General features: G+C 38.3%; 1 protein-coding gene across 1 annotated transcript in view; it reads right to left on the bottom strand.

Moving 5' to 3' along the window:
* LOC126336262 (dynein axonemal heavy chain 3) overlaps nt 1–19202 on the bottom strand; it is a 1127841-nt gene that overhangs the window by 497068 nt on the left and 611571 nt on the right. Inside the window, exons 34-35 of the mRNA XM_049999758.1 lie at nt 14182–14396; nt 13607–13845 (exon numbers count right to left, since the gene is read on the bottom strand). Of these exons, the coding sequence (XP_049855715.1) occupies nt 13607–13845; nt 14182–14396 (454 nt within the window). The remainder of the gene's footprint in view (nt 1–13606; nt 13846–14181; nt 14397–19202) is intronic.

The following is a 19202-nucleotide window of genomic DNA, read 5'->3' as shown; positions in this document are numbered from 1 at the left end:
AAAATTAATTTGTTAGCACTCTGTACATAAAGTTAGAATTACTCTTCTTTTAAAAATATTTGAAAGTAGGAAATTTCTGGTATACTTAAAATTTGTATTATTAAATGGACAATCTAATGATAAATATAAAATTTATTTCTGGACTCATTTAAAAATAATGGTATATTTGTTAGTGAAGATTCTTCTTTTGCCAAGAAAATTTGTGAACTCTTTTGCTTTGTAAACTCTTTGGAATATTGTGAGTACTGCAGTATGTAAGTAGGTGTGGGCATATGTCTGTTGGAGACAGACGTATTTATATGATCAACACTAACAATGTAATTCGCAATATTAAGTGGAAATTGTAAAATCGATGTGATATTTCATTATGTAACAAAGAATAAAATTTAAGAAATATACAGGCTAATCTTCATCAGTTATTTAGTCATCAGGAACCCACTATGTTAAATAAAAATTTCAGCCTCAAAAATGTACCCCTAGATGCAAGACTTGGAGCCAACAACAACAAGAGAAAGTGAAGATAAGTAAAAAGTTTTTCTTTTGTGTATCTTACACCTCTTGAAGCTTTGGAAACTAATGAAAACACTAAGTAAAACTAAATAGTGACATGTGGGAGGGTAAGGTTACAAATGTGGGTATCAGCCATGATCTGTTGACTGATAACGAAGTTTTGTCTGTTACAGAAAAAGAATAAATTTTGGATTTGTGTCATTTACAGTCTCTATATAAACTAAATTACAATCACTTGATGAAAGAAGAACCAAGAGCTGCCCTACAAAACTGGATCAACAGAGATGAGATAATATTAATGACGACAGACCAGATTAATTGAAAGAGGACTCTACAACTACGATGAGGGACATCAGTGAGAAAAAATATAAGCACAGACTATTTGTGAAATTAATATTTTTGGTGGACTCATGTGATTGCTAGGAAAATCAACAGAGACAAGGATAGTGGTGATGAAAGGAAAGCTGTAGGATGTAGCCTAGGCATGTTTGAACCAAGTGAAAGTTTAGTTCCACGGTGAAAACTGATATTATGTATTTTATTTTGGCAAACTGGAGTGAGGTTAATGATCAGTTGAAGAAGTATGAACTGAAAATAATGATAAAATGGACAGGGTACAATACCAAATTGACCAACTTAGTAATCAGGTTTTGGAGATAAATCATGGGTTGTCAGATGTATTAAAAAGTGTGAATGAAAAAGTCGATGAATTAGAAAATCAATTTATTGTTTTCGAAAATGAGTTAGTTGCAAAATCTGCAAATCAGTATAAGAATGTTAATAATGTCAGAGTTCAACAAAAGGCCATAGAGGAAAAAAGGGAACAGAACTTTAGTAGTTTAGATCAAAAAATTTTAAATATTGAACACAGTATGCCAACTAATGTAAATGTTGTAGATCAAAAAATGTCAGTAGTTCAGGTAAATTGCATTCGCAACAATCTCTATTCAAATAATGGTATTGTGTGGTCAACATTCCAATCAAAAGTTTTCCATCAGACAGTTTACATCCAGTGGAATTTCTACACCACTGTAGAGATAGTTTTGTGTCGGGCATAAGTGATGACCTAAAGATTAAATATACAGGCAGAAATATTGAACATTTGCAGTGAACTATTATTCTAAATGGAGTACACTATCACAAGGCGTGCCTCAAGGCTCCATTTTTCGGCCAATCCTGATCCTATTCTAAATAAATGACTTGCCCATCAATATAAATTCCCCATCAGTTCTGTTTGCGGAAGATACTTCTGTTTTAATTGAAGATGATACAGAAAAAATTTAGAGCTTCATTGTGAGCACAATGGGTACTCTAGAAACCTGGTTCCAGTTAAATGGCTTGAAACTGAACATTGCAAAAACCAATATGGTACATTTCAAAACCAAACATTTGAAATGTATGGATCTTAAAATACACAGTTTTCCTATTGAAGAAGTTAACACAGTCAAATTCCTTGGACTAAATGTGGACAACAACTTAATTGGAGTACACATATCGAGTTCCTATCAAATAAACTAAGAAGCTTTGTATTTGGAATGCAATACTAGCAAACTCAACTGACATGAGTACATGAAAAATAGCATATCATAGTTATTTTGAATCTGTCATTAGGTAAGGTATCATTTTCTGGGGTAATTCAAGCAGTGTATCTCAAATACTGAAACTGAAAAATAAAATTACAAGATACATGTGTAGTGCACAACAAACAGAATCTTGTTGCCCATTATTTTGGAACCTGCAAATCCTAACTGTTCCCTCCATATACATTTATGAAATTATAATCTTTGTACACAGCAGACAAAAATTAATTGAGGAAAATCATTGTAACGACACGTACAACACAAGAAATAAAAATAATTTTATGTTACACACACACCATTTGAAATTTTATGTACAAACTCCACAGTACATGGGGATGACAATATATAACAAGCTAATGAAGAAAAATATATTTAATATGAAGCCAGAGAATCTAAAGATAAGGCTACAGCAGATTCTGTGGGAGAAATGCTACTATTCAGTAGAAGAATTCATAGAGGATGACATGATAATTTGAGCAAGAGGTAATTAAGTGTTAGTCTTTTATTGTATGTGTAACAAATTATTATTATGATACAATTTGTTAGAAACACTGGAACACGTGAGGCAATACTGACCTTACGACTTATCTTAGAAGAAAGATTAAGGAAAGGCAAACCTACGTTTCTCCCATTTGTAGACTTAGAGAAAGCTTTTGACAATGTTGACTGGAATACTCTCTTTCAAATTCTAAAGGTGGCAGGGGTAAAATACAGGGAGCAAAAGGCTATTTACAATTTGTACAGAAACCAGATGGCAGTTATAAGAGTCGAGGGACATGAAAGGGAAGCAGTTGTTGGGAAGGAAGTAAGACAGGGTTGAAGCCTCACCCCGATGTTATTCAATTTGTATATTGAGCAAGCAGTAAAGGAAACAAAAGAAAAATTTGGAGTAGGTATTAAAATCCATGGAGAAGAAATAAAAACTCTGAGGTTTGCCGATGACATTGTAATTCTGTCAGAGACAGCAGAGGGCTTGGAAGAGCATTTGAACGGAATGGACAGTGTCTTGAAAGGAGGATATAGAATGAACATCAACAAAAGCAAAACGAGAATCATGGAATGTAGTCGAATTAAGTCAGGTGACTCTGAGGGAATTAGATTAGGAAATGAGACACTTAAAGTAGTAAAGGAGTTTTGCTATTTGGGGAGCTAAATAACTGATGATGGTCGAAGTAGAGAGGATATAAAATGTAGACTGGCAATGGCAAGGAAAGCGTTTCTGAAGAAGAGAAATTTGTTAACATCAAGTATAGATTTAAGTGTCAGGAAGTCGTTTCTGAAAGTATTTGTATGGAGTGTAGCCATGTATGGAAGTGAAACATGGACGATAAATAGTTTGCACAAAAAGAGAATAGAAGCTTTCGAAATGTGGTGCTACAGAAGAACGCTGAAGATTAGATGGGTAGATCACATAACCAATGAGGAAGTATTGAATAGGATTGGGAAGAAGAGAAGTTTGTGGCACAACTTGACCAGAAGAAGGGATCGGTTGGTGGGACATGTTCTGAGTCATCAAGGGATCACCGATTTGGTATTGGAGGGCTGCGTGGAGGGTAAAAATCGTATAGGGAGACCAAGAGATGAATACACTAAGCAGATTCAGAAGAATGTAGGTTGCAGTAGGTACTGGGAGATGAAGAAGCTTGCGCAGGATAGAGTAGCATGGAGAGCTGCATCAAACCAGTCTCAGGACTGAAGACCGCAACAACAACAACCATTTGTTAAAATCCATTGTTGTAATTAATTGTTATTTTTTATTGTATGTGTATTTTTATAATGTATTATTGTTATGGCACCATTTGTTAAAATCAAGTGTTTTATGTATATGGTAAAACATTACCAAAATTTTGATGTGTCTGCTGTACCTGAATCAAATGATTTAGATTATGTATGTTATGAGACTAATAAACCACAATTCACAATTCAATAGGAATAATGAGGATAACTATGGGCAATGTAATAGGAGAAATAATCACAGAGGTGGCCACTTGGGAAAAGGCTGTCTGCCTCAATGAAGGTCCACAGTTTTGGAGTGTGGAAACAAAACAAGTTCAGGACCCACAATTCACACTTACAATTAGACAATAATAGCAATATTAATAATGTGGCACTGGTATCTGAAGTTGAAAAGAAGGAATATCAGATTTATTGTCTATGTTTTGATCAAAAGTTCTGTGATACTATGTTTAATTATGGTGATGTAAGTACTAATCACAAACTAGAATGTGAGAGTAATGAGAACTTTGATGCAGTGTGTACTAACGATTTCTTCTCTTGGTTAGAAAACAGTGTTATTGATGTATGTAAAACAGGTGATAACTGTATTGGATCTGAATTAGATGGTATTTTTTTATGTAGATGTGAATGAGAGCTGTGAAATAACTGAGCCAGGTAGCTTATTGCAAATAAATGTAGGTGAGGTGTGTGACTTTGGTGGTGATGAGACTACTGTCGTTAAAGCTTTTATTGATGAAGTAATTTTGGAAGAATATTATGATGATGATGATGATGATGATGATGATGATGATGATGATGATGAGTATCAGGATTTTGTGGAGTCTAAGAATATTGAAGCGTCAGAGTTGTTTGCGAATACAGGTAAGGTAAGTGATGCATGTGATGATGTAAGTGAGAGTCCTGGAGTACCAGTCAAAGCCATTTTTCATTAATGTCATGCAGAGTAATGATCCAACTGTAAAGGTGAGTTATCTGTAAGCCTAGAGTGTAAAAGTGAAAGCTTTCTGATATTTGTTTGGGACCAGATTGACGATAACATAGATAAATGTGCATTCTGGAGTAAGTTAGCTGTGGTTGGGCAAAATTTGTGGAACGAAGTGAAAGAAGATCTATGTAGGAAAAGTAATTTGAGCAGTAATATACTTTATGTTCCTTCTGTAATAAGTGATGTTAGTTGTGCTATCGAATCAAATCAGTGTGTTCAATCTTTACCTAACAACATGGGTAACCAAAGTAACGCTATAATACCACTAAAGTTGATAAAACCCTGCAAAAACAGTGTGGATGTAGCATTTGATGAAATTGAAAGTGATCTCTTACATGAAGTGCCTAATAATAGAGATGATGATTCAGATTTTGGGTGTCCTTACTAAGATTAAGATTGATCAGTGGGAAGGGAACTACTTGATTGATACAGGCAGCCAGATTTGTGGTATATCTGGAAAATTTAGAGACAACATTAAATATAGTAAGCATTTTGTGGAAATGCCCATTGTAGATGTAAAGATAAGAGGAGCTACAGCTAAGCAAAGCAAATTGGTACAATCTCAGGTACTTTTAACGTTTAGTATACAAGGCATGGCCATCCATAGACTGGAAGAAAATATGATTCTCGGTGTGGATTGGATAGTGAGAAATGAGGCTTGTTTTGGATGAAACGTTAAAGAATTGTTATTTTGGAACCTAAAAGTAATACTTACATGAAAACTAATTTCTCCATTTTAAACTGGGGGAAAAGTTGTAACTATTTGCAAAACACTGTGAACGAAGGCGAGTGCCAGGTGTTTGATTATGATATAGATTTTGATGAGAGTGAGGATCAAAATTTTGAAAGTGTAGTAGATTCTAAATTAAGGGAAGCTAAGACTGTCAATAACATACAAATGGAACAACTTAAGAATTTGTTACAGGAGTTTATAAATGTGTTTAATGAAAAACCAGGGAAAGTAAAAGATTATCAATGCATACTTGGTCTTAGACATCATCAAACTTACCATCTCCAGCCATATAACATACCATTTTTGAAAAGGGAAGATGTAAGGAAAGACATTAAAAAATGGAAACATGAGGTTTAACTGTGAGAAGTAGGAGTTCTTACAATAATCCTTTTGCTGTGGTAAGTAAGAGAAATGGTGGAGTGAGAATTGTTTTGGACTCTAGACATCTCAATAAATTTCTTATCACAGAGAATGACCATCCTGAGAACATGGGCGAGCTGTTGCACAAATTTGATTATGTAAAATACATGAGTCGTTTGGACTTGAGCTCTGGATTTCACCAGATCTCACTTGAAATTAATTTTAGAAAGTATACAGCATTTTTGTACAGAGGTAAGTGTTTTCTGTTTTGTGTGGTGCCATTTGGGCTAAATGTATATGTAGCTGAATTCATAAGAGCTCTGGATTCTGTCTTGGGAGGTGAATTGAGTTCAAAATTAATTGTGTATGTTGATGACATTCTGGGCACTGGAAAGACTTGAGAACAACATATAAAGTTGTTAAGATATGTGATTTCAAAATTAGAATGAGGAGGCATGTCTTTGAAAATGGGTAAGCATAAATTTGGTGTGGAAGAAGTTAATTTTTAGGACATGTTATATCTGCAAAAGGAATTGCACCTGATAAAGAGAAAATTGACGCTATTGCTAATTTTTCTGCTCCTCATAACAAAAACAGTTCAAATGAGTTTTTGGGTTAACTGGGTTTTATAGAAAATTTTGTAGCAGCCAAGCTTTGAATGATCCACACTTGTGTGAACTTTTGAAGAAGAATACCATTTGGGATTGGAATCAGAAGTGTCAAGATGCTTTTGATGAGATCAAAGGACAGTTGTGTTAAAGTCAGATATAGTTCTGACCAGATTTATCTCTTCCTTTTTGTATTATGACAGACATTAGTGATGTCGGATTGGGTGCTCATTGATTACAGGAGGTTGAAGTTGATGGTGTTATTGAACATAGATCTCTTGCATTTGCTAGTAGAGTATTGCAGAAACATGCAAACTGTAACTGAGAAACTTTTGGCTGTACATTGTGCATTCAACAAATTTAAAAATTATTTACTAGGTCACAAATTCATCATCTATACTGATTACAAACCATTCTGTTATCTTCAGGTGTGTGAGCTGTATCACAACAGAATTACTCATTGGGCCTTGTTTTTACAGCAGTTCAATTATGAAATCTGATACATTAAGGGCACAGACAGTGGTGTTGCTGATGCTTTGTCTAAGCTACCTTTAGATAGTGAATGACCTAACAACTTTGGAGAAAGTGAAAAAGAGTTTAAAAATGTGTACTTGAGAGATGTGAAGAAAGGAAAAGAGATATTGAAAATTTGCAAAGACATCCGCAGGCACCAATATCATGAGCAAAATTGGAAACTGGTTAAGAGCATGTTGGGCAAGAAAGGAGGAGAAAAGACAAAACAGTATTATAAGGTAGACAAGGGTATATGAGAATGGGATGCGTGAAGAAATATACTGAACGAACTGTCCCACAAATATCTGCCCATAAATATATATTTCCACAGTAGGAGTACACATGTACACAGCAAGAGACATGAATGCAGACTGCTAGAATAACACGGTGGCTCGAATGTCCAATCTCAGTAAAACATCATGTTGTTCATGGTTGATATGAGCTACTGACGACATACAGCATCCCCCCCCCCTCCCCCTCCCTCTCATTTGGAGTGCCAGAGTACCACAGGTGAGTCTTGGCTCTTGGCTGGAGCCAATGGCTTAACAAATAACATGGCACCAGGTAAATACATTAATCTCACTACCAAATTTCAAATTGTGTGAACACTACTCCAGATAAAATGATGGATATGGTGGGGTCGCCATCTTCATAAAACAGCACAATGAATATAGCCCACTCCCTACCCTACAGGAAATAGGAACAGACAAGATCTTTGAATGTGCAGCCATAAAGCTTACAGATCTAATTCTAATTGTAGATACATTTTACAATCCCCCCCTCCAATAGTATTAATGATTTTCTGATACAAATTGACTTGTTTCTATCCACAATAAGTAAGTGGAAACAGAATTTAATTATATGTGGTGACTTTAACATATACACTCTCACCCACAACAGAAACAGGGAGACATTGATTAACATTGCAAAAACTTATAATCTGCATGGCCTTGTAAACGAGCCCATTAGAATAACACCCACACCCAAGACAGCTCTAGATCAAAGTTTTGCAAAATAGAAATAAACTTAACCCACACTAGACATATACCGTGCAGGATTCAGCGACCACCAGGCTGTCATTCTAAAGGTCAATGTTGGCAAAGAGACCTCAAACCCAGTCCCACCTAAAACTTTACAAAGATTTTTCACTCCAGATTACTTTAACAAGTTAAATGTTTTCCTTAGTAATGAAAAGTGGACAGAGATGTACGCAGCCAATGATGTCAACGTGAAATTCAACATATTTATTGACACAATGATCCACCACTTTGAAGAGGCGTTTCCACAAAAACCAGTAAGAATAAATAATAATAAGAGAAACAAGACTTGGATTACTCCAGCTATAAAAAAATCTCCTGCAAACAAAAAAGAATACTCCACATCTACATCTACATTTATACTCCGCAATCCACCCAACGGTGTGTGACGGAGGGCACTTTATGTGCCACTGTCATTACCTCTCTTTCCTGTTCCAGTCTCGTATGGTTCGCAGGAAGAATGAGTGTCTGAAAGCATCCATGCGCGCTCTAATCTCTCTAATTTTACATTCGTGATCTCCTCGGGAGGTATAAGTAGGGGGAAGCAATATATTCGATACCTCATCCAGAAACGCACCCTCTCGAAACCTGGCGAGCAAGCTACACCACGACGCAGAGCGCCTATCTTGCAGAGTTTGCCACTTGAGTTTGTTAAACATCTCCGTAATGCTATCACGGTTACCAAATAACCCTGTGGCGAAACGCGCCGCTCTTCTTTGGATCTTCTCTATCTCCTCCGTCAACCCGATCTGGCACGGATCCCACACTGATGAGCAATACTCAAGTATAAGTCGAAGGAGTGTTTTGTAAGCCACCTCCTTTGTTGATGAACTACATTTTCTAAGGACTCTCCCAATGAATCTCAACCTGGTACCCGCCTTATCAACAATTAATTTTATATGATCATTCCACTTCAAATCGTTCCACACGCATACTCCCAGATATTTTACAGAAGTAACTGCTACCAGTGTTTGTTCTGCTATCATACAATCATACAATAAAGGATCCTTCTTTCTATGTATTCGCAATACATTACATTTGTCTATGTTAAGGGTCAGTTGCCACTCCCTGCACCAAGTGCCTATCCGCTGCAGATCTTCCTGCATTTCGCTACAATTTTCTAATGCTGCAACTTCTCTGTATACTACAGCATCATCTGCGAAAAGCCGCATGGAACATCTGACACTATCTACAAGGTCATTTATATATATATTATGAAAAGCAATGGTCCCGTAACACTCCCCTGTGGCACACCAGAGCTTACTTTAACGTCTGTAGACGTCTCTCCATTGATAACAACATCGTGTGTTCTGTTTGCTAAAAACTCTTCAATCCAGCCACACAGCTGGTCTGATATTCCGTAGGCTCTTACTTTGTTTATCAGGCGACAGTGCGGAACTGTATCAAACGCCTCCCGGAAGTCAAGAAAAATAGCATCTACCAGGGAGCCTGTATCTAATATTTTCTGGGTCTCATGAACAAACAAAGCGAGTTGGGTCTCACAGAATTGTTATTTCCAGAATCCATGTTGATTCCTACAGAGTAGATTCTGGGTTTCCAAAAACAACATGATACTCGAGCAAAAAACATGTTCTAAAATTCTACAACAGATCGACGTCAGAGATATAGGTCTATAGTTTTGCGCATCTGCTCGACGACCCTTCTTGAAGACTGGGACTACCTGTGCTCTTTTCCAATCATTTGGAACCTTCCGATCCTCTAGAGACTTGCGGTACATGGCTGTTAGAAGGGGGGCAAGTTCTTTTGCGTACTCTGTGTAGAATCGAATTGGTATCCCGTCAGGTCCAGTGGACTTTCCTCTGTTGAGTGATTCCAGTTACTTTTCTATTCCTTGGACACTTATTTCGATATCAGCCATTTTTTCTTTTGTGCAAGGATTTAGAGAAGGAACTGGAGTGTGGTCTTCCTCTGTGAAACAGTTTTGGAGAAAGGAGTTTAGTATTTCAGCTTTACGCGTGTCATCCTCTGTTTCAATGACATCATCATCTCGGAGTGTCTGGATATGCTGTTTCGAGCCACTTACTGATTTAACGTAAGACCAGAACTTCCTAGGATTTTCTGTCACGTCGGTACATAGAATTTTACTTTCGAATTCACCAAACGCTTCACGCATAGCCATCCTTACGCAAACTTTGGCATCGTTTAGCTTCTGTTTGTCTGAGAGGTTTTGGCTGCATTTAAACTTGGAGTGAATCTCTCTTTTCTTTCGCAGTAGTTTCCTAACTTTGTTGTTGTACCACGGTGGGTTTTTCCCGTCCCTCACAGTTGTACTCGGCACGTACCTGTCTAAAACACATTTAGTGTCGGAACAGAAATTTTCGTTTTGATCTGTTAGGTAGTCTGAAATCTGTCTTCTATTACTCTTGCTAAACAGATAAACCTTCCTCCCTTTTTTATATTCCTATTAACTTCCATATTTAGAGATGCTGTAACAGCCTTATGATCACTGATTCCCTGTTCTGCACATACAGAGTCGAAAAGTTCGGGTCTGTTTGTTATCAGTAGGTCCAAGATATTATCTCCACGAGTCGGTTCTCTGTTTAATTGCTCGAGGTAATTTTCCGATAGTACACACAGTATAATGTCACTCGATGTTCTGTCCCTACCACCCGTCCTAAACATCTGAGTGTCCCAGTCTATATCTGGTAAATTGAAATCTCCACCTAAGACTATAACATGCTGAGAAAATTTATGTGAAATATATTCCAAATTTTCTCTCAGTTGTTCTGCCACTAAAGCTGCTGAGTCAGGAGGTCGGTAAAAGGAGCCAATTATTAACCTAGTTCGGTTGTTGAGTGTAGCCTCCACGCATAATGATTCACAGGAACTATCCACTTCTACTTCACTACTGGATAAACTACTACTAACAGCGACGAACACCCCACCACCGGTTGCATGCAATCTATCCTTTCTAAACACCGTCTGTACCTTTGTAAAAATTTCGGCAGAATTTATTTCTGGCTTCAGCCAGCTTTCTGTACCTATAACGATTTCAGCTTCGGTGCTTTCTATCAGCGCTTGAAGTTCCGGTACTTTACCAACGCAGCTTCGACAGTTTACAATTACAATACCGATTGCTGCTTGGTCCCCGCATGTCCTGACTTTGCCCTGCATCCGTTGAAACTGTTGCCCTTTCTGTACTTGTCCGAGGCCATCTAACCTAAAAAACCACCCAGCCCACGCCACACAACCCCTGCTACCCGTGTAGCCACTTGTTGTGTGTAGTGGACTCCTGACCTATCCAGCGGAACCCGAAACCCCACCACCCTATGTAGCAAGTCGAGGAATCTGCAGCCCACACGGTCTCAGAACCGTCTCAGCCTCTGATTCAGACCCTCCACTCGGCTCTGTACCAAAGGTCCGCAGTCAGTCTTGTCGACGGTGTTGCAGATGGTGAGCTCCGATTTCATCCCATTAGCGAGACTGGCAGTCTTCACCAAATCAGGTAGCCGCCAGAAGCCATAGAGGATTTCCTCCGATCCATAGCGACACACACCATTGGTGCCGACATGAGCGACCACCTGCAGATGGGTGCACACTGTACCCTTCATGGCATCCCGAAGGACCCTTTCCACATCTGGAATGACTCCCCCCCCCCCCCCCCCCCCCCCCCCGTATGCACACGGAGTGCACATTAGTTTTCTTCCCCTCTCTTGCTGCCATATCCCTAAGGGGCCCCATTACGCACCTGACTTTGGAACTCCCAACTACCAGTAAGCCCACCCTCTGCGACCACCCGGATCTTTCATACTGAGGGGCAACCTCTGGAACAGGACAAGCAGCCATGTCAGGCTGAATATCAGTATCATCCTGAGACAGAGCCTGAAACCTGTTCATCAGACAAACTGGAGAGGCCTTCCATTCACCCCTCCGGAATGTCTTTCATCCCCTGCCACACCTCGAGACGATCTCCCACTCTACCACAGGTAAGGGATCAGTCTCAATGCGGGCAGTATCCCGGGCAACCACAGTCTTAGTCCGATCAGGGGATGTGTGGGACAAGCTGGCCGTCCCCGACAAACCCCCATCCGGACCCCACAGTGATGCCCACTGGCAACAGCCTCAAGCTGTGTGACCGAAGCCAACACTGCCTGAAGCTGGGAGCGAAGAGATGCCAACTCAGCCTGCATCCGAACACAGCAGTTGCAGTCCCTATCCATGCTAAAAACTGTTGTGCAGAGAATGTCTGAGCCAATCTACAGAGAGCGCAAACAAATCAACACAAAATTTAAGCGGTTATTAAAATACAAGATTGCCTAGTAAATGCAGTAATGCTGCTACTTGCGAACTGCAGACACTGCTCGGCAGCGAAAGGAGACTACGCGATTTTACACTATTCAGGTACTAAAACGCGATGCTACAAATCTCAAATACTATAATACGCATGAAATTTATGAATTAAACAATGCAACTACCAAAAACATGCAAAGAAATTAAGAATTAAACTATGTAACAAATGAGTGAGCTAAGAGTATATGACTTGCTGCTGCAGCTGCTTATCCAACGGCGGCAGGAAGCACATGTTATGTAAACAAAATATCGACTCCCCCCAACTAAAAGAATACTATAAAAACTACACATGTATCCTAAGAAGAGTGATAAGACAGGTAAAAAGGATGTAAATGATGGGTACACTGACAAATCCAACAATAAAGTAAAAGCAATGTGGAATATTGTAAAAAAGAATAGAGGGGAAATGAAAGCTACATGCATGAACATAGAAATCAAACTCAACAATGAATCTATATCTAATCCCAATGATGTGGTGAACACTTTAAACAAATTCTTTATAAGTATAGCTGAAAAATTGGTCAAAAATAATCCTAACACAAACTACCAACCAGCAAACCAAAAATATCACAAATGTGCAGAGTCAATTTTCATTACCAAAGTCACTGAAAATTATGTTGCAAAAGCCCTCAGAGAGCTAAAAAATTCATATTCATCTGGAATTGATGGTATCTCAGCATCTGTCATCATAAAAAATTGTGTACACACAACTGCTGAACCATTAACTCACCTCTGTGATGGTTCTTTCAAGGCAGTTTTTTCCCCTGAGGCTCTGAAACTTTCTAAACTAATTCCTGTCTCAATAATTTTGAGAGAATGTCATCAAACCCAGGGACCTCGGTTCAACTTAAGTCTTTTAGTGCTCTTCCAAAATCTTCTTACTACTGGCCATCTTATTTTCATATATTTCCTCTTTCTTTTCTGTAATTTTGCCTTAAAATTCATTTCCCTCATATAGCCCTTCGACGTATTCCTTCTACGTTTAAGGTTTCCCTTCTCACAGATCCAGTATCACTGATACAAGATGGTGTAGCATTAAATACATAAAGAAGTCATGCTAGTGTGGATGAGGAATGGACACCAATTTCCTGAATTTCCACAGATACAAGACGTATTAAGTCAAATTAATTCCTGAAGCATCAAACTGACGTATAAATAATACTAAGTTCAGAGAGAGCTCCTTTAATGATTAAAAAAATAAATAAGTAAATAAACAAACGTGAGATACATACCTGTCAAGTTTTGACATGACAATATCCTGTGTCTGACCTGCTGTAGTTCTTGCAGAGAAATTGACAACATTTGCCAAAAACTTATCCTTTGGCAGTGCTACCAAGTGATTTAAAATAACTGCCGATTTTCCAGTTCCTGTTGGACCAACAACCATCATTGGTAGCTTTTTTGCCAAATAAAGCTTTAGGAAAAATAGCTGGCATGCCATTTCACTTGTTTCAATGATCATATCACCTGGCTGCAAAATTTCATTAAAAGGAGCATAAACTCATGTGGGAGATATTTTACTTACACTAAAAGTGATAGTAGGGGTTAACTGCCATGCCATGAAATAAGAGCTGTTGAAAGATATGAATAAAGATCTGAGTGCACGAATATTCTGTTTAACTCTCAGAGTAGGAGATTAACAGAATCTAAAATACAGTATCTTGAAGGTCGAGACATGTCATACTAACAGTAAATGAGGAGCACACTAAATTATTATGTTTAGCTTTTGGATTTCCTTCTAAAGCTCTTATGATTCATAATTTCTAAATCAATTAAATGCATACATTCCACAATACACTGTCCTGACCTTTGCTGTTGGACTAAGCTGAACTTTCTCAACTGTTTCAATCCAGAGCACCCAGCTTCCATTATTTTTTTTGTCATACACCCACTCAAAAACCATTTCTCGCTCAGGAAACAGTTGCTGTCGAGTGAGTTTGAATGATTTAGGTTTAGGATGATCCTGATTTGATCCATATAATAAACTCCGATAAAATGAATCAAAAGCTGCACGGCTGCTTCCTAGAACAGACAAAGGATCTTATGTGGTGCAGTTTTGGAAGAAGGAAATACATGTAATTACTTTATCAAGTTACTTGAAGGGTGAAAAATACAGAGGGTGCATATGAAAAGTTCTCTGAATGGTCTCAGAGAATAAAGGAAGCAAGAGTTACAAACAAAATACCTTTACTAGTCTTCTAAGTCATTACCTTTAGATACAACACATTTCTGACATTGCTTGTAAAGTTTGTGGACACTGTCAGCAAATAATACTTGTGGAATAACTTCAAGCACAACATCTGAGAAGAATAAGCCTTTCAGGACTAATTTAAGTGTAGGAAACACAAAGAAGTCTGCTGGTGCAAAATCTGGAGAATACAGAGTTTGCTGAAGAACAGACACTTTGTGCTGAGCACGAAAGTTGAGCACATAGATATTGCAGATATTCTACAACGTATTACAGAAGTAGTTCAAGCATTTCCATGAGAAACATTTGCTGAGTCCCCAACAGCTTTACAACCAATGTCAGACACTAATGGTGATTACTCTGAAGGTCAGCAAAGATATTTCGTTTGTAACTCATGTTTCATTTATTTTCTGAGATCATTCACCAAACTTCCCAAATGTACCATGTACAAATTGTGCAAATTCATAATAAAATGAGCATCATGGAGAGTTTGATAATGTAGGATGCTCTAATAATAAAAGATGTTCATCATAAATAAGGACAATACTTATCAACTTCAAATTCAGAATTACACGTACTAGAATAACAATACTCCAGAGAATAACATTAATGGGAATTTGTGCAAGGAACAATACATAAAATAAGTGGAAGACAACCACTCACCTATGCCAACTGATGTGTGGAGCATAGGGACACGTAACAGAGAAATCAGTGCCAACACTAACTTTCATGCTCTTGCTGTTCTTCTAGTGAGAGTACACACACACACACACACACACACACACACACACACACACACACACACACACACAAACTTGTGTGTCTATGTGGTTGTGTGTGAAGAACTTTAAGTAAAATGTATATCCTTCAAAAATGTCACATGTTTGATGCAATTTTCGGTGCCCAGAGAACACACTGTTCTTTATGTTTTATAAAAAAATATTTTTTAAGTTAAAATAAAAATTAGTTCTCCAGTACCAGCTGAGCAATGTTGGTGCATGGCAGTCACAGACAGACAGTGTGGTGTGGGTCAACATTTAAAGTGGGGCAAGGAAGGTGTGGTAAACCAATGGCAAGTAATAGAGAACACTAAACTGGCTGTGAATGCACTCCAATTTCTTCTACCATATGAAACTGTAGCCCATTATATGTACCAACTTTCAGAAGTAACAAATAAGCTTTTAATTGTTGGTACGTGTTGCCAGGACTTCCCTGTAACAGCCTGCTGTGAAATTGTTTGACTGATGTGGATTTTCTGAACAAAACCCCTTTCCTTCATTTTGTAATACCTAATATATTTGTCTATTTATATGTGACACAGTTTCTAGGGAGGCAGCTCGATTGTATGATGAAAAGTTTATGGAAAGAAAGAGGTGGCTTGTGAGACATATTTTGTTTTGTAAATCAATCATCTTCAGAGACTGATGTTTTGTGGCCAGCAAAATATATCTTGCCTATAGTACACCCAAATCCACATTCCAGCACAAACAGTCACGCCACAGTCTGAACCCTCAACAGCATTGTATGAGCAGCAGCATATGCACCAAAAGCTTCCAGTGGAGTGTAAGGCTGAGAAGACAGTTCTTTTTTTTTTTTTTTTTAAAGTCTGAATTAATCCAGTATGTGGAACTTTTAAAAGTGGCTCTATTCAGAGTTGAGTTAACATTCAGAGCACATATGTGCCAAATCATTGTGTTGAGGGCTACTGGAGCTCTATGAATCCTCATAGGCTGTGCAAAGAAGATAACTGACACTAACATTACGATCATCACAAAGCATGCTGAGCTTCCATTTAAGGTACTTGAATGATGATGCACAGAGACTTCCTACAAAATGAACTGTCTGTTCTATCCAAGGATAAGGTATGACAGTGCAACATATGGCACACCTATCCATTGTATTGCTCTTTTGAGCCAGGCAGCATAGGATGATAATGATGATAATAATAATAATAATAATAATAATAACAATAATACCTTCAGTTATTTGAACTATTGCCACTTTGGTGACATGCATGTGTAGTGATTCGATAATTTCTGTGTAAACTCTAGAACCACTCAGCCTTCTACCATCTTGAACACACAATATTCTGGATATGAGTGTGGGAAGGTAGAATCCTATCTACAGCGCATCACATGTTTGTGTGTGTAGGTTTAAAATTAGTTGCGGGAAAAAAGTAGACACAGCGAACAAATGGCACCGACAAGTAAGTATTGAGCAATCCATAGATGTTTCAGTGAGTGTGTAAGGAAGAACCATGTAGATTATATACAGCTCTGTGATTAATGGGTCATTGAATACTGTTATCAAAACAAAGGCAGTTGAAAAAGAAATCTTGAAAATTCTTCACATAACGTTGCAATAGGCAAGACTTATTTTCGGGTTTATGTTAAGAAAAGTTATGGTATCAAAGCCAACTTTTTTTAACCGAAATTTAATTTGTTTCTGATGTTCAGCTGTATGAGGCACTTACTAGAAGTTACATATTTAAGTTGAAAGTGAGAGTTTTATTGTGTATGAAAGTCAAATAGATCGTTAACTGACAAAAACTAAAGTTTGTATGTCTACTCATTTCATAAGTAGAAAGAGTCTAAAAATTCCTGTAAGTAGCATTATTTGATGGAGAAGTAACCAACACAGCTTCCAGCAGCCGGCTATCCAGTAAAGAGGTGTGGCTGCAAATTCCAAGCAAGTCACCTTGTAAAGAAGTGGAAGGTGGTTTGGAGAAATAAATCAAAATAACCCAGATTCACACTCATACTTTACGTCGGTAACATTAGAATGTGGTGACTTGTATTAAAGGATCAAGAAAACAGGAATTTTAAGTCAAAAACGAGAAAAGAAGCTGTTACGTGTTACCACAGCAACCACACAGAGTAAGACAAGGGAATTACTCTGGGAAATTGGAATATGTTCAAGTACCCAATGGAGCAAAATTCAAATGGTGAAGAAATTAAAATTCACAACAATAGAAACAGCAAATAAGACTTCGAAGTATTTGTCTACGAAGAAGCACACATAGAATGCTTCAACCAAGAATATCCAGTGCGAGGAATGTACAGCTGTTACACACATCGTGGGGACACAGATGCGGAAACCAACATACATCCGACGCCGCCGGCACCAGCTCTTATTCACTGGTGCTGACCTGCCTCCACATCAGCTCACCTATGCAACACAAATTCTACGCTGGGTGAGCGTGAAACAAAACTTGATTACTTTAGTATGAAGTTGTAGGAGATACTGTTGAGTGCACTATTAGTGTGTAACTACCATATTTATAATTAGTTTTCAATGCTTACAAGAGCTAAGGCATATAATAGTACGGAAAATATACAACAGGTTGGGGAAACTCAAGACCCACCTATGGCCATGAAAATTAGCAAAGAAATGCCTGACTGGGCTGAGTTGATAAATTTAATCAAAGGTCAAAACATTTATTCTCCACCTTGCCTATTACTTTAACCACAAAAACTCCATTTAACTCTGCAAAAATGAGAACCAAAATATTTTGTGACTTATTTCCTGCATAATCTACCTTTATTATTTTGTCAAGATAATCTTTCTTTGTCATAAAGAGGGAGCAGGAAATGTCATTTGCCTAAATGGCATGTATCACTATAGACTGCCCATGTAAATTAAAAACGTTGGGACAACTCTTTACTCTGCTTGCTACAAATTTATAAAACACATAATTACTTAACGCTAACTGAGCTTTTTTTAAGGAGAAAATATTCCACCTCTAATAACAAGGTACAGGACTTGTACATTCCCATCCATTTGCAGTTACTGGTATGAAATGACATTCTTTCTATATAGATAGAAGATTTAAATAAAGAAAAATTGCGAAAACTCATTCTTGTGGTTTCTGTATCTATGCTATTAGTTACTGTATTGTCTTTAATGTAGTACACCATTTAGACTTCTTTTCATTAATCTACACTCCTGGAAATTGAAATAAGAACACCGCGAGTTCATTGTCCCAGGAAGGGGAAACTTTATTGACACATTCCTGCGGTCAGATACATCACATGATCACACTGACAGAACCACAGGCACATAGACACAGGCAACAGAGCATGCACAATGTCAGCACTAGTACAGTGTATATCCACCTTTCGCAGCAATGCAGGCTGCTAACCCATGGAGACGATCGTAGAGATGCTGGATGTAGTCCTGTGGAACGGCTTGCCATGCCATTTCCACCTGGTGCCTCAGTTGGACCAGCATTCGTGCTGGACGTGCAGACCGTGAGACGACGCTTCATCCAGTCCGAAAACATGCTCAATGAGGGACAGATCCGGAGATCTTGCTGGCCAGGGTAGTTGACTTACACCTTCTGGAGCACGTTGGGTGGCACGGGATACATGCGGACGTGTATTGTCCTGTTGGAACAGCAAGTTCCCTTGCCGGTCTAGGAATGGTAGAATGATGGGTTCGATGACGGTTTGGATGTACCGTGCACTATTCAGTGTCCCCTCGACGATCACCAAAGGTGTACGGCCAGTGTAGGAGATCGCTCCCCACACCATGATGCCGGGTGTTGGCCCTGTGTGCCTCGGTCGTATGCAGTCCTGATTGTGGTGCTCACCTGCACGGCGCCAAACATGCATACGACCATCATTGGCACCAAGGCAGAA

The sequence above is a fragment of the Schistocerca gregaria genome, chromosome 2 (assembly GCF_023897955.1).
Source record: "Schistocerca gregaria isolate iqSchGreg1 chromosome 2, iqSchGreg1.2, whole genome shotgun sequence".
Lineage (NCBI taxonomy): Eukaryota > Metazoa > Arthropoda > Insecta > Orthoptera > Acrididae > Schistocerca > Schistocerca gregaria.
The sequence above is the reverse complement of the archived record's forward strand: the minus strand, read 5'-3'. Positions and strand labels throughout refer to the sequence as shown.